At 41.4% G+C, this 17,747-nt stretch overlaps 1 protein-coding gene across 3 annotated transcripts in view; it reads right to left on the bottom strand.

The window, feature by feature from the left end:
* The window catches only part of SLC12A1 (solute carrier family 12 member 1), a gene marked incomplete at both ends in the record, with an annotated part of 83,565 nt that overhangs the window by 39,637 nt on the left and 26,181 nt on the right, over nucleotides 1-17,747 (bottom strand). For all 3 annotated transcript variants that reach the window (XM_080807407.1, XM_080807405.1, XM_080807406.1), the window contains 8 exons: nucleotides 3,603-3,714; nucleotides 4,685-4,784; nucleotides 5,848-6,003; nucleotides 7,897-7,998; nucleotides 9,759-9,882; nucleotides 10,200-10,307; nucleotides 11,450-11,601; nucleotides 14,108-14,192. In XM_080807407.1, coding sequence (XP_080663533.1) covers nucleotides 3,603-3,714; nucleotides 4,685-4,784; nucleotides 5,848-6,003; nucleotides 7,897-7,998; nucleotides 9,759-9,882; nucleotides 10,200-10,307; nucleotides 11,450-11,601; nucleotides 14,108-14,192 — 939 coding nt within the window. The remainder of the gene's footprint in view (nucleotides 1-3,602; nucleotides 3,715-4,684; nucleotides 4,785-5,847; nucleotides 6,004-7,896; nucleotides 7,999-9,758; nucleotides 9,883-10,199; nucleotides 10,308-11,449; nucleotides 11,602-14,107; nucleotides 14,193-17,747) is intronic.

Here is a 17,747-nt window from a genome sequence, read left to right as displayed (position 1 = left end):
TAAATCCCAGATCAATTGGATCAAGTTTCCATCTTTAAGGTATATTTGTCTTTGATTTGTTTTAATAAAAAAATACCCTGCCTTTAAACTAAAACTGAGAAGTAGATGAGCGAGGGACTGTCGACGCCTGCATGATGCCTTCCCACGTGGAGAAGAGAAATGTGAGCTGACACCTTACAATTTTTAGAACCAAACAGAGTGTACCCAGAGAAAGAAGACTCCCTACACCCAAACTAAGTTATTGCAATGATTGGTTTTATTGTCTTCTTAACTCTTATAAATAAGTGAGGAAACTGATGGACAAAGAAAGAAAGTGTGTTTTTACATCATGGTACATGGGGTACAAGCGGTGGAGACTGCAACTCCCGACTTAATACTTGCCGTTGCTGAACCCCCCGATCTGGACAATGCTTGACAATATGAGAAGATGCTAGAAGGGTGGAGTCCTACTCCCTCTGATCTTTCTGTGACTATAGGAATGAAGCATAGAAGAAGAAGAAAATTACTTTTGTTCAATATAAAGCCTCTTGGGAGATACGTATGTCGATGATTTAGCACGTGTTAACTCCATGGAGGAGTAGACAATATTGTGAGTTACCAAGCTGGATTCCTTTAAAAAAAAAAAAAAAAAGCTCATATCTGAATGATGAAGGATACTTCTGAAATATTCAGGCTGGGTAGGAAAGAAGCAGGAAGGAGGAAGAGGCTCCAATGGGGGAATGTTAAGAGTTAGTTGGAGAGTTGGAAGGACACGGTGGGGGGCTTGGGGTCCAGCAAAAAGAATAACTCTTTCCATTTCAATTTCAGCGGCTCCAAGGGCTAGTCCTTTAAAAACACCTTTGCTGTAGAAAATGACAGTTGTAGCCACACACTTCCCATCTACCCACCGACAACGAAATACCAGTGATCTCTGAGTCTTGCTCCTTCCTTGTAGCATAACCACATTTCAAGTCAGCACCAAGATAAGCAAAGACCACCAGAGGGACGGAGCACAGAGCCTGCTGTCCTATGTTTATTCAGCAGGAATATGTAGCTCATTGTTCTATCATGATCATGTTAGATGCCCCAAAATAGTCCAAAAGGCAGTACTGGGATCTGGTTTCCCTAAGAAAGGATGTTTTTGGTTTTGTTGAAAGGGATATATTTTTGGAGTGAAAATGGCAAGCAACTGTGATATACCAAAAATAATGGTGATGAAAATAACAGTTCCAGCAATAACAAGTATAATTAGTTGAGCAATTACTATTTGACAAGTGATATGCTGAGCCCTGGAAAGCTCACCTGCTAGAATTCTCACAACAGCTCTACAACATAGGTGCTGTTATTAGTATGATTCCCATTTTATAAGGAAAGAGAGAAAACTGAGGTTCAGAAAGACTAAATTCTGTACAAAAGGGACTCACAGCTAACAGGTGGCAAATAGTGATTCAGAACTTGACCGTGTGTCTCAGAAGCCCATGAGCACCAGCCTCCCAGAGTTAAGAACTGCATTGTCACCTCTCAAGATCATCATTCCTATTTAACCTTCCAATAAGGATGGTCCAACTACCGACAAATGTGCTTTTGGAAAAAGTTTTCTAAGGGTATGCAGCGGACTTCCCCCATACCCCATTCCCCCTGTTTCTTTGCAAAGATGATTGACGACTGAGCCTAGAGTTGAAATGCTGATGGCATCTGCAGCCCCAGGGGCTCACAGACAGCAACTAACTGGAAAGTCATTAACTGATGCAGTAACTCTTTTCTGTCCCCAAGAGAACCTCAGCACCTGGGAGCGTGACTCGCAGGCCTTACTCAGAGAGATCAGCACAGTGATATATAACGTGGTCCAAAAATACATGTCAAACACCAGGGCCATTGGAGGCACAGACGCAGGTGCATACTTCATATGATATTCCACAATCACGTTCTTTTATTAGAGTGAAAGCAGCAAAGGGTCAATTAAAAGCTGTATCTCCCATCTCTATGAAAAGACCTATTCTCCTTTGCCAACATATGACTTTTTATACTCTCAGTTCATTTCTCCTGTCCTAAAAATATCTTATTGCCTGCTAAACTAAGTTTTCTCTAAATTGGGAGAAGAAAAACACCCCAAACTGCTTATTCCATCAAAACTGGCTCCTGTATTATCTTGGCCAAAATGAAATTCAGTAATCCAGGGCACCAAAGTTGATAATATGAGAGAAGGAGGCTTGATAAGATTTTTAAAACTCCTATGGCATCACAGTGGGTCATTACTTAACCTGTCAACCTTATGTAGTCAGTAGCGTTCCTTCCACTTCCTTCTGGATAATTGTGTTGAGCTATATTGTCTCAGTCACTAGCATATAAGCACTGAGAGGAAGGAGAATATGACCAATATGGCGTCTAGGGCATTGCCAAGTGTACAAAATGCTTAAGTGCTGGTCATGATGATGTGTGGTAAATTTGTCCCTGCGTCATGGCACAGCCAGCGGGTCCCAGAATTACACGGCTTCCTGTCAGCCCTACTCCCTGGCAGGTGTTGGAAGTTTGGGTAGTGGCGCCTGATTCTATCGGCACTTCCAGGGACACAAGTCTGCTAAGATCTTCTCCTCATGAGGTAACCCAGAGCACAGCTGGGTGGCCTGGACTGACATCCTGCTTCTCTCACTTTCTTGTCACGTGACCCCGTGCAGGAATTTCATTTTCTCAAATCTCACTTTTCTAACCAGTAAAACAAGAACAGAGATTCTTTCTCCTTTCTCCTCACTAGACTGTAATCTAGGTCAAATAAGAAAAATTGTAGGAAAATGCTTCGAGGAATAGGTATGTACTAAAAAAATTCATTGAAGTAGCTAAGGACTTTGAGTGGCATGTGCGTGTGTGTGAGAGAGAGAGACAGAGATGGAGATAGAGCGAGCGGGATTGTTACGGGAACACAGTGGAGATAGACTGGTTTGAAGGGCCTAGACTTACTATTTTGTTATAATTTTAAAGCTTTCTCCTCACTTTGGAGACTGGTGATTGGTCGATAATTGTGGTTCAGTTTTCAGAATTTGCTTTGCATTCCTCCCAGGATAACCACCAATAAGTTACCATTAGTCTACCACATACTTCCTGAACAAAAAGAAACTCATTCATCTCTGAATGTTTATCCAAGGCATGGGAAACTTGGTTTAATTCTCTAGATATTTGTAGTGTCATCAATTTTATCGAAATATTTAATCTAAATTCTATGTGCTGTCATTTCAGGACATTATGTCTGGTTTCCTCCTCTTCAGTTAATCTACATAATAGCACTCTCCGGCTCATTCCATCCTTTTATATTTCTGTGGACAGTTACTACCCCAAATGCCTTCATTTCATTTCTGAGCCAGTTCTCTTTTTCTTGTCTCAAAGGCCATCATTTGGAAATATTTATCACTTTTAGTTGGTCTCCTATGAAATCTGAAACACTTTTTATCCACTCGTTTAAATTCGGGATCACGGCCCTTGCCAGTCCTTGCTCTATGAATCAAGGAAAGGGACTCTTGTCCAAACTGCCTTGCCATTTTCCGGTCACTGCCTATACCCACCTGGCTCGCCTAAAACAATACAAGGTGAGCAGGGAGGGAGGCATCTTCCCGGGGTGAAGTAGCTCTTACCACAAAGACTTCACAGCAGATGCAAAGGCCACTGTTCTTGGTAAAGGCATGAGTAATGTCCAAGAGAGCAGGTCTTGTCATTGGTCCCCCTGTTAAGACAATGCACTGGGGCCTGGAAATGGAGAAAAGATGTAAGAACTGGCCATTATAGGAAGCCTATGAGCCGGAACAACCTCAATGGAAATGGCAGGAACGGAGTGTTTGACCAAATGGGACAACCTCCCCGCTAAATATTTCTTGGGTTCCTCGCCAAAAGTCTTGAATCATCCTATCTATTCATCTTTCCATCTTTGTATCCTTAGTCTATTAGTGATGGCAAAAATGTGAAGTAAGGAAAAGGTGGTCTTGGGTTCCCTGTCTTTTTCTCTCCAGGCACTACCCTTTCCTAAATCCCCAATACAACCTGTCCTGCTCCAGCTGGTATCTCTATGCTGCTTTCCTTCATCTTCCCTGCAAAGCTTGTTTTTTGGAGGGAGGGGTGTTCCATTCAAAATAAGATATAACTAGTGAAGAGTTTAAAATGTTGCTTTTTGGGATGCCCAGGTGCGCAGATGGTTAAGCGTCTGCCTTCAGCTCAGGTCATGATCCCGGGGTCCTGAGATCGAGCCCCACATTGGGCTTCCTGCTCAGCAGAGGGTCTGCTTTCCCCTCTGCCACTCTCTCCTGCACATGTTCTCTCGCTCTCTCAAATGAATAAAATATTTTTTAAAAAAATTTTACTTTTCCTAAGAGAATTCAGTAAGCCACAGAGCCTTAAGCTGAATGGAGACAGCACCAAGGATTAAGGTCCTTGGGGGTGTCTCTCTGAAATCACATTCTGAGATCACCTCTCTATCACTGTGCGTGAAGGTGACACCCAGCATCATGAAAGTTTATAGCTGGGGGTAGGCTTAGCTCAGAGTGGAAGAGAAGAAGCACTCGTTCACAGAGATGTTGCCATGAAAATGAGGCAGTTCTATAGGACTCTCTAGTTTTAGAATGTATCCATAAAGCGTATCGCTATTCGAGTGCATCTGTCTCCGCTAAAGGAAAGCCACTTCTACTGTGGAGAGACACCAGGATGCCTGAGAAGCCGATTTTACCTGAAATTTTTCACATGGTCTTCCACGGTAGTCAATTCCAGGGCGTTGTCTAATGCACTGACATAGGAAAGAGCCTGTGTGGAGGAGCCCCAGTTCACATCTGTGGACAACAGAAGAATTTGGTGTTCAAGCATTGACCTTTCTCTCTGTATACTGTGAATAATTTCTATAAGCCATTGCCTTCTATGATTTTCCTTGGCTAGGTCATCAGTGAGGAGTGCCCAAATTAGAGAAAACACAACGTAGTATTTCCTAGAAAGAGCATTGTGTCCTTCTATGAACGCTTTATGAATTTTTAGAAGTGAGATGGCTCTTTCCAGTTAAGGATCAGACTTTAAAGCTGAAATTTTGCCTGGTGAGAGAGGCTATGTGATAACCAAATTGCAAGTGGATAGACTTGGATAAATGGTTAGCCCCTAAATAAATTCAAAAGGTCTTCATAAATTCTTGGATTGAAAAGAGGCATTTCTGGAGACACAGATCATGAGCTATTTTGAATAGCTCAGGAATTCTTACTTTTTGGGGTATCCATGAAGAGGTTTCAGCAAGCCTCTGAATTTGATCTTTTAGTACCTAATCCTCGTCATGAGGGAGGTAAGTACTACCATTTTCTACCCACTTTTTTCCCCTACCCTTTTTTGAAAAAAAAAAAAAAAAATTAGATGGAACCTCCCATCAGGAAGTCCCTGGTGGGAATGTACAGATTTACTCCAGAGGGCAGATAGAATCATTTCCCTAGTCTTACTTGGAAGAGTAGGGAAATGGTGGGGAATGATCTGGAGATAAAAAGATTAATATTGTCTAAAGTGTTGACTATGAACCAGGTATTTAGTGTACCTTAGGTATGCTACTTAACTTATACTCTACTTAAAATGTCAGCTCCATCACATCTTGCTACCTTGGCAAGTGATCAAGTTTCTTCATCTGTAAAATGGGTCTAATAATACCTAATATAGAGCATTACTGTGAGGATTCAATGAGTGCATGGTCTATAATAGATGCTCAGCCTAGTTAAATATTACGCTGTATTACATTATTAATATCCACTGTCCACATGGCACACCTAAGCACATAGGGGCTGCTCAATATACCTTTGTTGAAGGAATAGGTAGTTGAGAAGTGCTTTCAACGCCCCCACCCCCACCATACAGTCCTTGTCTTACCTGGCTTCTTGTAAGTCACATAGATATAGAGGAAGAACTCAATGACGTAGGTGATGACAGCTGCCCACCAGTTGATGACAAACATAACTGCACAGCACAAAATAGCTCCAAAAAGAGATACCCACATGTTGTAAATTCCATATGCAGGTCTCCATCCTGAAAAAAAAAGTCTCGGTGCATAAGAAAAACTTTCATACTATGGCTTCATATCACCGCATATGATTAAAATGCAGGCAACAGTTTTTCTTAGCATAAAAATCAGAATGTTTGGGTCAAGCTCGCAATTCCGTTATTAGTTTCCTGTGATCTTGGGCCCCTAGCTTAGGAAAGTATACCAAATGAGAACGCTGTGAAATACCGAAAAAGTGTCATCTATGGCTTCTTCCTATGTCCCGCACGCCCCAATCATCTTCCTCAACTATGAGACCGTAAGCCTCTCCTATCTCTACCATCAGGAGCTGAAAGGAGGCAGGAGAGATGAGAAGAGTGGGGTCTGGTGGGAAGGATGGGGGGAAACGCCTTGGTGGCTCAAGAAAGAGGAAGTTAAGACAATGGGCTTATTGTTTCAATGGAAAAGGCAGAGTATCCTCAAAAGTCAAGCCACTAACTTCCTGCTAGTTCTTTCCCTTAAGAGGATAGTATTTGCCCTTTCAGAAATAATAATCTATGGGGAAAGAAGGAGACATGTCTCAGCAATGGCTTCTTAAACCCGATGCGTTCATAAGATTTTGCATTTTACAGTGAAAATATTTCTCACGGTTTGTATATGCATGGGAGTGTCCCCTGTTCTCTTAGTTCCCTGCCATGCAGAAGCTGGAAAAGCTCCGACTTGAAGGGCATTTGGACAATGGACATTTTAAATTTGGAGTTGCCAAAATACAGAGCTTTCTAAGTCTTCAGGAGCAATTTCTGAAGTGGCCACAAGATGGAAATAGCACTTTGAGGACATCAATGAAAATGCCCTTATTTCTCTGAGTCTGGCTGTGTGTGTGTCGCAGGGGCACTGTGTGTGTGTCATTTTGTGGGTTTGTGTATCACTTGTCTCTATGTGGTCTGCTCTTTTCCTCTCTCTCCTTTTCTCTCTTCCCCTTTCGCTCCTTCCTTTCCGGTCTTTCCTTTACCTACTCTATTATTTCATCTTGTTTTTCAAAGATGAACATAACATGGTGCAGAGGCACCCATTTCTATAACTTGTATTCACCAGCTAGGACTTTCTGTTCTCTGCTTAAAAGAAGACAACACAACAGAAATAAAAATTCCTCAGTTATCATCTGGAGCCGAGCGACGTTGGGTGGACGAAAGCTTCCCTTCCATCCATATTCTGTCTTATTGGCAGCAGGTTTTCCAAAGGAAGCTGGAGACCACAGCAGGCTCTAACAGAGTGGAAATGCGTTCATATCCCTGATAAAGACCCTCATGGGGAAGAACTTTCTGAAGGTCAACAGTGAGGAGTGTCTATTCTGGTGGAAAGGCAGAAGGAATTCTAACAGCCAATGAAAGCGAGGAAGAGGTGGGAGGTGGTGAGGTAGGGAAGGTTCTTCGGTGTGAAGTTCTGCACCTCTTTCAACCACAGTCTGCGGAGGGCAGGGATGTCACTGGCTTCAGCGCGAATCTGCATTGACTATACTCAGCAGGTAATTATGGGAACTACTCATCCTTCTCTTCTGCACCATGGGCAGGAAACAAATTGATAGTAAGGAAGTTTCAAATATATACATTTATTCCACTTCTGTGGTCACTTTCACCCTGGAAATAAATAGTGGTGTTTTTCTACTGCTGAAATAAATGTGGTTTCTCTTGCAATGAATAATTTATTGCCGCAGGAGAAAATTGACTTTACGGTTGGTCAAAAAGGCCATTGCTCAAATGATTCTTTTTCTATTTCAGAAGTCAACCCCCAAGTCACCAAAATAAAGTGGATTACGCTGCCCACTAGGATATAAGGATACATACAAACACAGATTGATCACTTTTCACGATTTCTTTCATCTTATTGAGACAAACTAACTGTCTGCTTAGGGTTCTTTCAGTTTTGAAGAGTTAACTTACCCGGAGATTTGGCATATGAGGCATGGAAGCAGGAGAAATTAATAAGTGCATATGAGGCCAGGAAGAAGTTGGAGATGATGGGAGCAATGGTGTTCAGTTCCGCTGTGAACGAAGCAGAAGCAAGCGTGTCCGTGTGACTTATGGGACCAGGGGCTGAACAGCTGTCAGAGCCTGGAAGCTTGACTTTATTTGGAAATTGAAAACATAGCTAGCATCTGTCAAAGTTTAAGAAGTTAGTGATTTTTCTTTGGGATTGCATTCATTTAAAAATATATTCTCAGTCAGGGTTTCCATAAAGCAAGGAGCAAGAAAACCTCCCAACGAGAAAATAGACGACAGACAAGACTTCTACCTAGCAAACATTCAGATGGGCGTGGGTAGAGGGTTTGGCGACTGGGCAGATGATAAACTCCCCTGCTGCTCTTCCAGACGTACCAAATCCTGCAATCTTTCTCTGCTGTGGATCTAAGCAAAAAACTCTGCAGGGCAACACATTAGTTAAATACAGGGGCACCTGAAATGCCTAACTGGAAATTTCTATGCCCAGCTTGCTCTCCCTGACTCTCAGAACTCTTGCTCGTCCTTTGCCCTTTTCTTAACATTTCTAGAGAGTTCTACCTCTCAACGTTTGCCAAAAAAAATGTTTACCCCAGTAGCTAAATATCAGCGTAATTTAATCCTAGCTGAATGGTTTGCTATATAGGAAATAATTTAGAAACATTCTCATTTATCAACCTCAGTGATGCAAATGCAGGTGGCAGCTGGGTGTGATTCTAGAGCCTAGATGCCAGCAAGGAAGTCGGCAAAAATAGCTGTCATGAAGCTTGTGCAATGAAGCTCATCTAGGTTGATCTGAGCAATTTTTAAGGATAATATTTAATTGACTTTGGCTATTTGATCACGTAAATGCATAATAGGGCAATGATTTGAGGTCTTAAAGTTTAAGTTATGTAATGGGATATTTCTGTGCATAATCACTTTTTGTTTAATTTCTTAAAAATCTAACAAACATAGTCCTACCTTCCCCCTCTTCAACCGTGTACAAATCTTATAAGGATTTAGAAATTACAGCCACTTTCTGAGTTTATGTGATGATGAGGGGCTTTTACTATTTGGCGCCACTGTGCTGAGGAAGGGTCTGCCCTGCTAGACAGAGTGGCATCACACATGACCTTGCCTTTTGCTTCTTTTCCTCTGATATGCTCACCAAAAAAGGTGGCACCTTAGGGAGGAATGAGGAATGCACAGGCTCCAGCTGATGAACGTGCCTCTCCAAGATTATGCAGCTGTTTCTATATCACTAAGGGAGAGGGAGTCGAGATGATGGTCTGGGCATGTGGTTCTCAAACCTCAGTGGTCTACAGATCTCTTGAGGAGCCTGTATACATGCAGATTCTTTATCCCCAGAGACTGATTCTAACTCTGGGGTTGGGTCTGAAAAATCATTTTGTTAACAAACCCCAAGTAGTTGGTTCTGATATAGGTGGTCAATGGACCACATTTTGTAAAGGACACTTTAATTCTCCCAGTAGCTGCCAGCTCAGGAGATGTAGAAACAGGTGGCAGCTGGGGAAGGCTCTGGAATTAGACGATATCGGGCAGCTTGGAGGAAGGATTTGGTTGCATTTGCTTGGATGGATTTTCAACATTTGGATTCAAAGAAGAGATTAAAGTCCAAAGTCTACCTCAAGTCCTCAAACGCTCTCTACACACTAGGATTCCTCATTTCCGTCTTAGTCAGACTCCAATAGTCCCAGTTGGGATATTAAACAGAAAACAGGTAATTCCGCAATCTAAAAGGAAAACCCTACAAGTAATCAGAAGAATGCTTTGGCTTTCAGTAAGACAAGAAAACTACGAACCGATAAGGATGAACGCCATGGCTATAACGAAAGTAAGAAAGTATCCTCTCAGGGGTTCGTTGTTTTTCCCATATCCCTTTGCAAAGAACTGCAAGGCTTTGTAGATGTTGTCCTTGCACAGAGCCTAATGGAAAAGAAGGGGAGAAATTCGTCATTTAGATCTATGCACAGTCATTTTCCCTAGGTGATTCAAACAAGAAGATTTGGAGAAAGATGAAGCGATACACAATACAGGCACACGTTAACACTGCAGTTTATCATTCTTTATATTATTTGAATCGATCTTGACTATGTGGCAGACAGCATTTGAGCCAGATGCAAACGTTAAACTCTTTCAGAAAATGATGGAAAATGATGGCTGGTGAGAACGAGTGTTTCAGCTTGATCCACGTTCAGTGGGAACAGACACAGGGGGAAGCACGTGTGCTTGGCTTCTATCACCTGGAACACTTTGGGCGCGCTGACGAGGGAGGCCAGGGCTGAGGAGAGCGTTGCAGAAAAGATGCCAGCCGTGATGAGGGGGCCGAACCCTGACACCATGCTCATGACCTTGAGAAAAGACGCACCAGTAAGGAGACTCATCCAACACACAATTAAAAAACAGACAGACAAACCAAGCCAAAATCTTATGCAAATGCTTCCCCTTCCACTTTCCATGATTTGGAATCTCCGTCATAAGCCAATTTCTTCTAACCAGATTTCTGCACCCTTGCCCCTCCACTGCTTCATTCTCAAGTTCTTAATATTTGTTTTTTCAAAATGGAAATGGCCATTTTGTTGTCATTTTTTATGAAAACAGGAAATGCTCACCACAATACATGCAGAAGATACTGGAAAGAATAAAGAAGGAAATGGTTTCAAGGACTTGGACAACATTTCCCCCCCTTCTTTGTGGGCATGTTTCTTTGACAATGGGAAACTCAATGGAGCACAAAGTGGTGTTTTAATAAGGTTTGGGGAGGGCTCAGCTGTGTACCTGTCTTTTGAAAAGCTTTTGCCTTTCTTGTTCTTCCTGCACACCGAGGCTTTTCAAACCTTTGCTTTCTCTGTGCTCATTAAATATAATTTTAGATCTGAGACATGATGAGATTCTATCAATTTAAGTCATATTTTGGAATCATGACTTCGGCTGAGTTAATTCCTCTTTGTTGGTTGTTAAAATAGATGAATGAAGCCTTCATGACAAATTTGCCGCTCCCTCCACCCACCAGTCATTCAGACCCAGTTTCCCCAACTTCCCTTGTCCCATCCCCCTCATTTACCTCCCCTTCTGCCACTCACAATTTCCCTCTTGGCCTTGTCTTCCAGGCACTCCAGGACCACGTCAGGGGCTTTCCCGAAACTGAGATCCATGCACGAAATACAGTCCACATATTAACTATCTAAGTCTCTCCTTCTCCCCACCATGAAATCTTGCACCATTGATTGGAAGATGCCGTATATCAGGCAGCAATCTTCCCTGGTGATGCAATTCGTGCAACTGCCTGCTATCTCCCCACCACAGGAAATGCAACCACAGGATTTGCCGCCTAATGTCTGCAGGGCTCCCCTCCCTCACACATGAATCGTTCTATGCTGAATTCAAATGGACCAATAGTCAATCAGTTGCAAACTCAGAAGTTTCATTATACTACATGTGACATTCTACAAATGAAAACGATAGCAATAAACATTTTTTTTTCTCTTCAAACCTGGAAATTGTTCATTAGCCCATATTGACATGGTTCATGTCGACATCTTGAGAAGTCGTAGCCCAACCCACAGGCTGCTGAACCATTGCAGTTCATCCCAGAAATGATGGTGTCATTCATGTTTCCAGTGGCATCTCGGACCACACAGGCCCCTGGGGAAACAAGGGTGGCTCGTCAGTTCTTAATAAAGGTTCTGCTCCCATAGGATTTTCTCCCGAAAACATAGTTTAATTTGAGTTGGTGCGGGTCCACTGCAATCCTCTCTTGTCAACCTGGGGACACGGTACCTGGAGGTACCCATCCTCAGAGACTCGAGAGCGCCCCCTGACTCTGACAGTCTGCCACTTCTACTGCCTTGGGGGGTTTAGGTCCAAGCTCTCACCTACATTTGCAAGATACTTAGGGTTTGGAACTCTCTTACTTTCTGAAACGCACATGGCAGTGCTTTGCACATAATATTAAATTCATATTTCTAGCTTGGTGCTACTGGCTAGGTGTTTTTCAGGTAGAACAATTTATTTCCTCATCTGCGAGAGAACTAAGGGATGGCATTTTTGAATTCTGGTAATTAAGAGAACTGAGCCCTTGTTTTCAACTGATGGTAGTGTATAATTTTTTAAACTGTTATAATTCTACTTTATATAGAATTTTAAAGGTTTAAATAATAAAAAAATGTTTCGGGATAAAATATTGAAATTTCCTTAGTAATAATAATGGTCAAAAAATATTCTATCAAGTGTCAGTTTATTCTATTACTTTTATCCATTTTGCTATTTTCATTATTTACCATTATAAACATTCTATGATGAACATCTTTGTGCATAATTTTTTTCTTCTTGATTTCAAAATATTTCTCTAGGATAGATCTAGGATAGATCCCTAGATCAAAAGGTTATGAACTTTTTGAAGATCCTCGATATATATTTTTCAATAACTATCCATAGGAATTTTATAATTATAATCTCTGCCGCTATGTATTTGATAGGATTATGGAAGTATATGAATATATGTGAGAAATATGTAGAAACTTTTCTGAACTACCTGAAGGATAAATATTTTACAAACTAAATCCCAAACAGTAAAACTGTTTATTTTGCTCTTCAAACTCCAGCTGGTATGAGTTTTCATGCCTTGCTAATAACTTTAAGAGCAGTCCCAGTGACAGGTACTAATGGGAACCCTTAATTTTATCCATGGAATTCATATCCTGTGAATCTGTGAAAGACTTAGAAACGACAGGATCTTCGAGTTGAAATAATCAGTGCAGGAATCCTGTTTACATAGCTCTGAGGGGTGGCCTCCTAGCCTCTGCTTAAACAGTTGAAATTATGAATGTTGCTTACCAGGCAAAATGATCTGTTCCAGATTTTACCTTTTTACATTGTTAATTTTTGTTGAACTGACTTTTTGGGTATCACACTTTTTGACTTCTGCATAATACAACTCCCTAAATTTCCATGAAGCCAAGCCATGAGTCATAATTTGCACTAATGACAGGCCAAGGACCCCAAGACTATCCTCTTCTCCAGGGAAAAGTATAGAAATGGAATCTTCTCCCAGGCAAAAACTGGAAGAATCTCTGAAATCAGGTCTATAACTTTACTCATTCCTTCATTTTTACATTGTGTGAGCTGGGAAACCATTTGGGAAATTTAACTTAAGGTGATTTCAATGTCATTTAAAAATGTGTCACTTTTATAAGTATTGGAATAAAATCTCTCTACATGCAACTAAACTTGGAAGTGCCACAGCAACATACCTAACATTATCCAATTTCCTTAAATAAGAGACAGTGAGAGAAGCGAGAGTCTCAGTTAACTGTTTTGCTTTTCTCCACAGAAACCAATGTAAGATAAATGCACTTCCCTGATTTCCTTTAGGCAGACAATTGGGATGTGCCCTTCACTAAAATGGTCATTCGGGCTTCCGCAGTGGGGAGCTATATTCCCTAGTGTGCACAGAAAAGAGTTTCCTTCTCTGAATGTTCCACATTTCTTCCTCTCCTCCTACGGGAAAAGCATGAGGTGACCCCCAGCCAGGAGGAGGCGTGGCTGCGGCAGCAGGTGGAACGAAAGTCTGCCTAGAAATAGCAGGTGCATCCACATATTTTCTGCTTAGTGAGCAATGTGGGGGCTGACCACCCACACGGCTGGCAGCTGGATCTTGTTCTGATTTCCTGCCAACCGGTGACAGTGACATTTCCATATTAGGGACAGTAGTGCCAGGAGGAGATACAACTATCAATTCTATATCTTTCATACATTCCTCAGGCTTTTCTTTTTTTTGTTTTTGTCTCGTTTTGTTCCTGGCTTCATTTCTCTTGCTTGTTTCTCACCTGCCTCCCAGTGCAAGGGAAGTGGATGCTGGGAGTGGTGGCTTCTTTGACGGTGGGATTATCACCTAGAGTAGCTACATGGGATTCTCTTTGTGTTCAGGGAGAATAACAATCTGATTAACTCTACCCTAGCCCTGACCCAGAGGCGCCTGTATTACAGCTTAATTATATTCAAACTCCTAAAGCGCCCAGGAGGGGAATTAAAAATGTTGTCTTTAAAAAAAAAAAAACTTTCTACTTATGATCCCCTGAAAGCCCACTGGACATGTATGACCAGACTCCTTGTAATTCTGGCATTTGGACTCCAGAGACACACAACTTACCTACACAAATAGCAACTCCTATGTAGGCAACAGTGGTGATGAAAATGGCCAGCATGGTTCCTCTGGGGATGGCATCTTGGGGATCCTTTGGAAAAACAACATGGTGGGATGAAGAGACAGGGTGCAGTAAGAAACAGAAATGACTTGGAGTTATTACTGTGTTTCCAATGTTTAGGCTACCCTTCCTGAGGCAGTTTCAAAAGAAAAGATAAGCAAATGGCAAAGTGGTGAGCCTGAGTTCCTTTTCGACAAAGAACAGGTGTTCAAGGTGAAAAAAGAAATGTCTAGAATTTTGTGCTGAATAGAAGAGATCTCTAACTGTCCAGGACAGAGTTTTTATAGAAAAGTAGACCAGCTAACTCACTCATTGATGCGTCTCCCTCCCCTTTATCTCCTGTGAATTTCATGCAGATATGTCAAACCTTAAAGTATTAGAGGAAAGACACAAACACACTCTGCACATTGATGCACCTTGACAGTATCTGTATATGGGTATTAGTTTTGTACTAAGCTTAGGTTTGCCTTAAAGAAATAAACAAACCTTGAAGCAAAAAGGATGATCTGCTAAGTTCTCCAATCCCTCAAATTTCCCATTTGGAATCTAGTTCAGGAATGACTGCAATGGGAGACATTTCATTTCCATAAGCAGGCATAAAGAAAGAGGCAAATTTAAGCTTATACCAGAAAATGGGCTTTTCTTTTGCTTATGCATGTATATAAATTTACTGGACTGAACTCACATCATATATAACATACCATTTTATATCCTATTTTGGGAGCTAAATCATAGCATAATCAATTTCCAAGCAGCATAACTTCTAAATAATTGAATTCATCTTAACAGGGATTATTTTTTTAATAAGAATTATTAAATAGAGATTTCAATGTATTCTTGCTTATAAAAGACAGGGCCTGGCATATAGTAGGAGTCAATAAATATTGAATTGAGGGAGGCACTATCTCAGTAGATATTAGTTCCCCACCAGAGGATCTGAGATGTAGTACTACAAATATGCAATAAATGAAGTCAAAGTTCGAGCTTTTCTGTTTTTTTGTTTTGTTTTGTTTTTTAATTATTTATTTATTTATTTGGCAGAGATCACAAGTAGGCAGAGAGGCAGGCAGAGACAGAGAGGAAGGGAAGCAGGCTCCCTGCTGAGCAGAGAGCCCGATGTGGGGCTCATTCCCAGGACCCTGGGATCATGACCTGAGCCGAAGGCAGAGGCTTTAACCCACTGAGCCACCTAGGCGCCCCAGCTTTTCTGTTTTTGTTTTTAACTTAAATCTGCTGATCAAAATCCATCAGAGAGACCAACTCATGGTAAATTTCCAACCTGACACCTGGAAATAACTCTACCAGTGAATTTGCCCTTAATGAGACTAAGTCAGCTCTGTGGATCCACTCTGAATATTGATCCCTTCCCACTCTTTTAGGAATATTTGCACAGAGGAATGGTTCTGCTGCATATATACCTAGCCTCCTCCTTCCAAATTGTTGTCTACAAAAGTGATTTTGGGCCAACAGGTGCAGGGGAACAGCATGTCAAAGGAAGAAGAAGGTAATTAATTGTGGCTGAAATGAGCCCCACCCAATCTCCCAATTCATGCTGTGTTTCAAGTTTTGTTTTATTAACTATTTCTTGTGATCTGAGTGTAAGGGAAGATTAAATTAAATGGGAAGAAAGGAGATAGATATAGATATAGATATAGATATAGATATATGAGGTGTGAAGGTGGAAGACAGTCATGTACCTCAAACATGAAAACTTAGTCTTCATGTAGAACTACCTGCTATGAACTCCGAAATTACTTACTTAGAATTTACCTAAGGGTCAGACTTGACCCAATATAAATTAGGATGTCAGTATCTCAATGTATGATCATATATTCACACTGTCTGCTCTGGCTCCCTTTCCCCTAAACAGAGACCAGGACTTCAACAAATTCTTAGTTTTCACTCTAAATGTTAGTTTCCATCTCCCTGGCTGTAACCTAAAAAATCTAACCTTCCTTCACCTTTCTTCATGAGATGTTATATTTTTTTCTTAAGACAGAATATACAATCTACTAGATAACTGTTTCCTGAGGGTCAACCACATCCTCAACTTACATTTTGCACATGATTCTGTTCTTGCTCCTCATGACTCAGACAGAGGAAGTCTGTCTTCACCTTAGACCATGAACAGCTTGGAGGACTGAGTTCTTCTTTGCTTTCCCAGTGCCTAGCGACATGTTGGCTGAGCTGAACTGATGACTTGTTTCTAAGGAAAGTGTAATATTCTCTCATTTAAATGTGTGCTTAGGGGCGCCTGGGTGGCTCAGTGGGTTGAGCCACTGCCTTTGGCTCAGGTCATGATCTCGGGGTTCTGGGATCGAGCCCCGCATCGGGCTTTCTGCTCAGCAGGGAGCCTGCTTCCCTCTCTCTCTCTCTCTCTCTGCCTGCCTCTCTGCCTACTTGTAATCTCTCTCTGTCAAATAAATAAATAAAATCTTAAATGTGTGCTTACACTTTGCAGAATTTTATTTATTTATTTATTTATTTATTTATTTTTAGAAAAGATTTTATTTATTTGTCAGAGAGAGAGGCAGGCAGAGGGAGAAGCAGGCTCCCTGTTGAGCAGAGAGCCCAATGTGGGACCCGATCCCAGGACTCTGGGATCATGACCCAAGCCGAAGGCAGATGCTTAACGACTGAGCCACCCAGGAGTCCCTGCAGAATTTTAGATCAGTGACCTCTGATACTTTTCCAAATCTGAGAACACAGCAGCTCCACATACATAGCTAAATTTCATTAAGCAGTGATATTTAACTACTAAAATCATTTTGAACAAGTTACTTACTTTCCTGAGCTTCCACATAATCTATTTTATGCCATATCTCAGCTCAAGAATTTACCATAGCACTGTGGTCCCTAATATGACAAATCGAAATGCCTTTATTCGTTCACTAAATAAATATTTACTGAAATCTTCCTAGCTCTGAGGAGGCAACAATGAGTATAACCAAAAGCAAGGTCCCCACTCTCACGGGCTTACATTCCGGGGTAAGCACCTCTTGCTCCGGTCCCACCAATGGCGATTTCCCCTTGTATTATAAGGTCATCCAGCCTTGTCAGGACTTCTCCAATTAAATTGTGAGGGATCCCTTACTATTTCCCAAATCCCCATGCCTAAACTCTTCTTTAGTCTTCTCTACCTGGAATACGCTTATATTTTCTCACCAACAGTCAGTATTGAGCTTTTGCTCTCAGTTCACACTTCAAAGTAACATCCTTGAGGAAATCATCCCGGCTTTAACAATTACCTGTTTCTTATGTTTAGTTCACAACTTATTTAAACAGTACGTATGATTTTTCATTTATACATGTCTCTTCACGGCTCTTACAAATGTTTCTTGTCTTCCAAAGTTGATTATAAGTGTATTGAGGTAAAACCTGTGTCTTCTTTTGTGTATATGGTAGGGACTATTTACTGCCCCCTAATAATCATTCTCACCTTCCTCCTTTTAACACAAGAACTCCCTAAAATTCTAGTCACATTGCTGCCCAGCTAGAGACTACATTTCCCAGCCTTCTTTGCAACTAGGCAAGGTCACAGAGATTAAATTCTGGCCAATGGAATGTCAGCAGAAGTAATATATG

Source organism: Martes martes (assembly GCF_963455335.1).
Source record: "Martes martes genome assembly, chromosome: 7".
Classification (NCBI taxonomy): domain Eukaryota; kingdom Metazoa; phylum Chordata; class Mammalia; order Carnivora; family Mustelidae; genus Martes; species Martes martes.
This window is presented reverse-complemented; position numbering and strand designations above follow the sequence as displayed.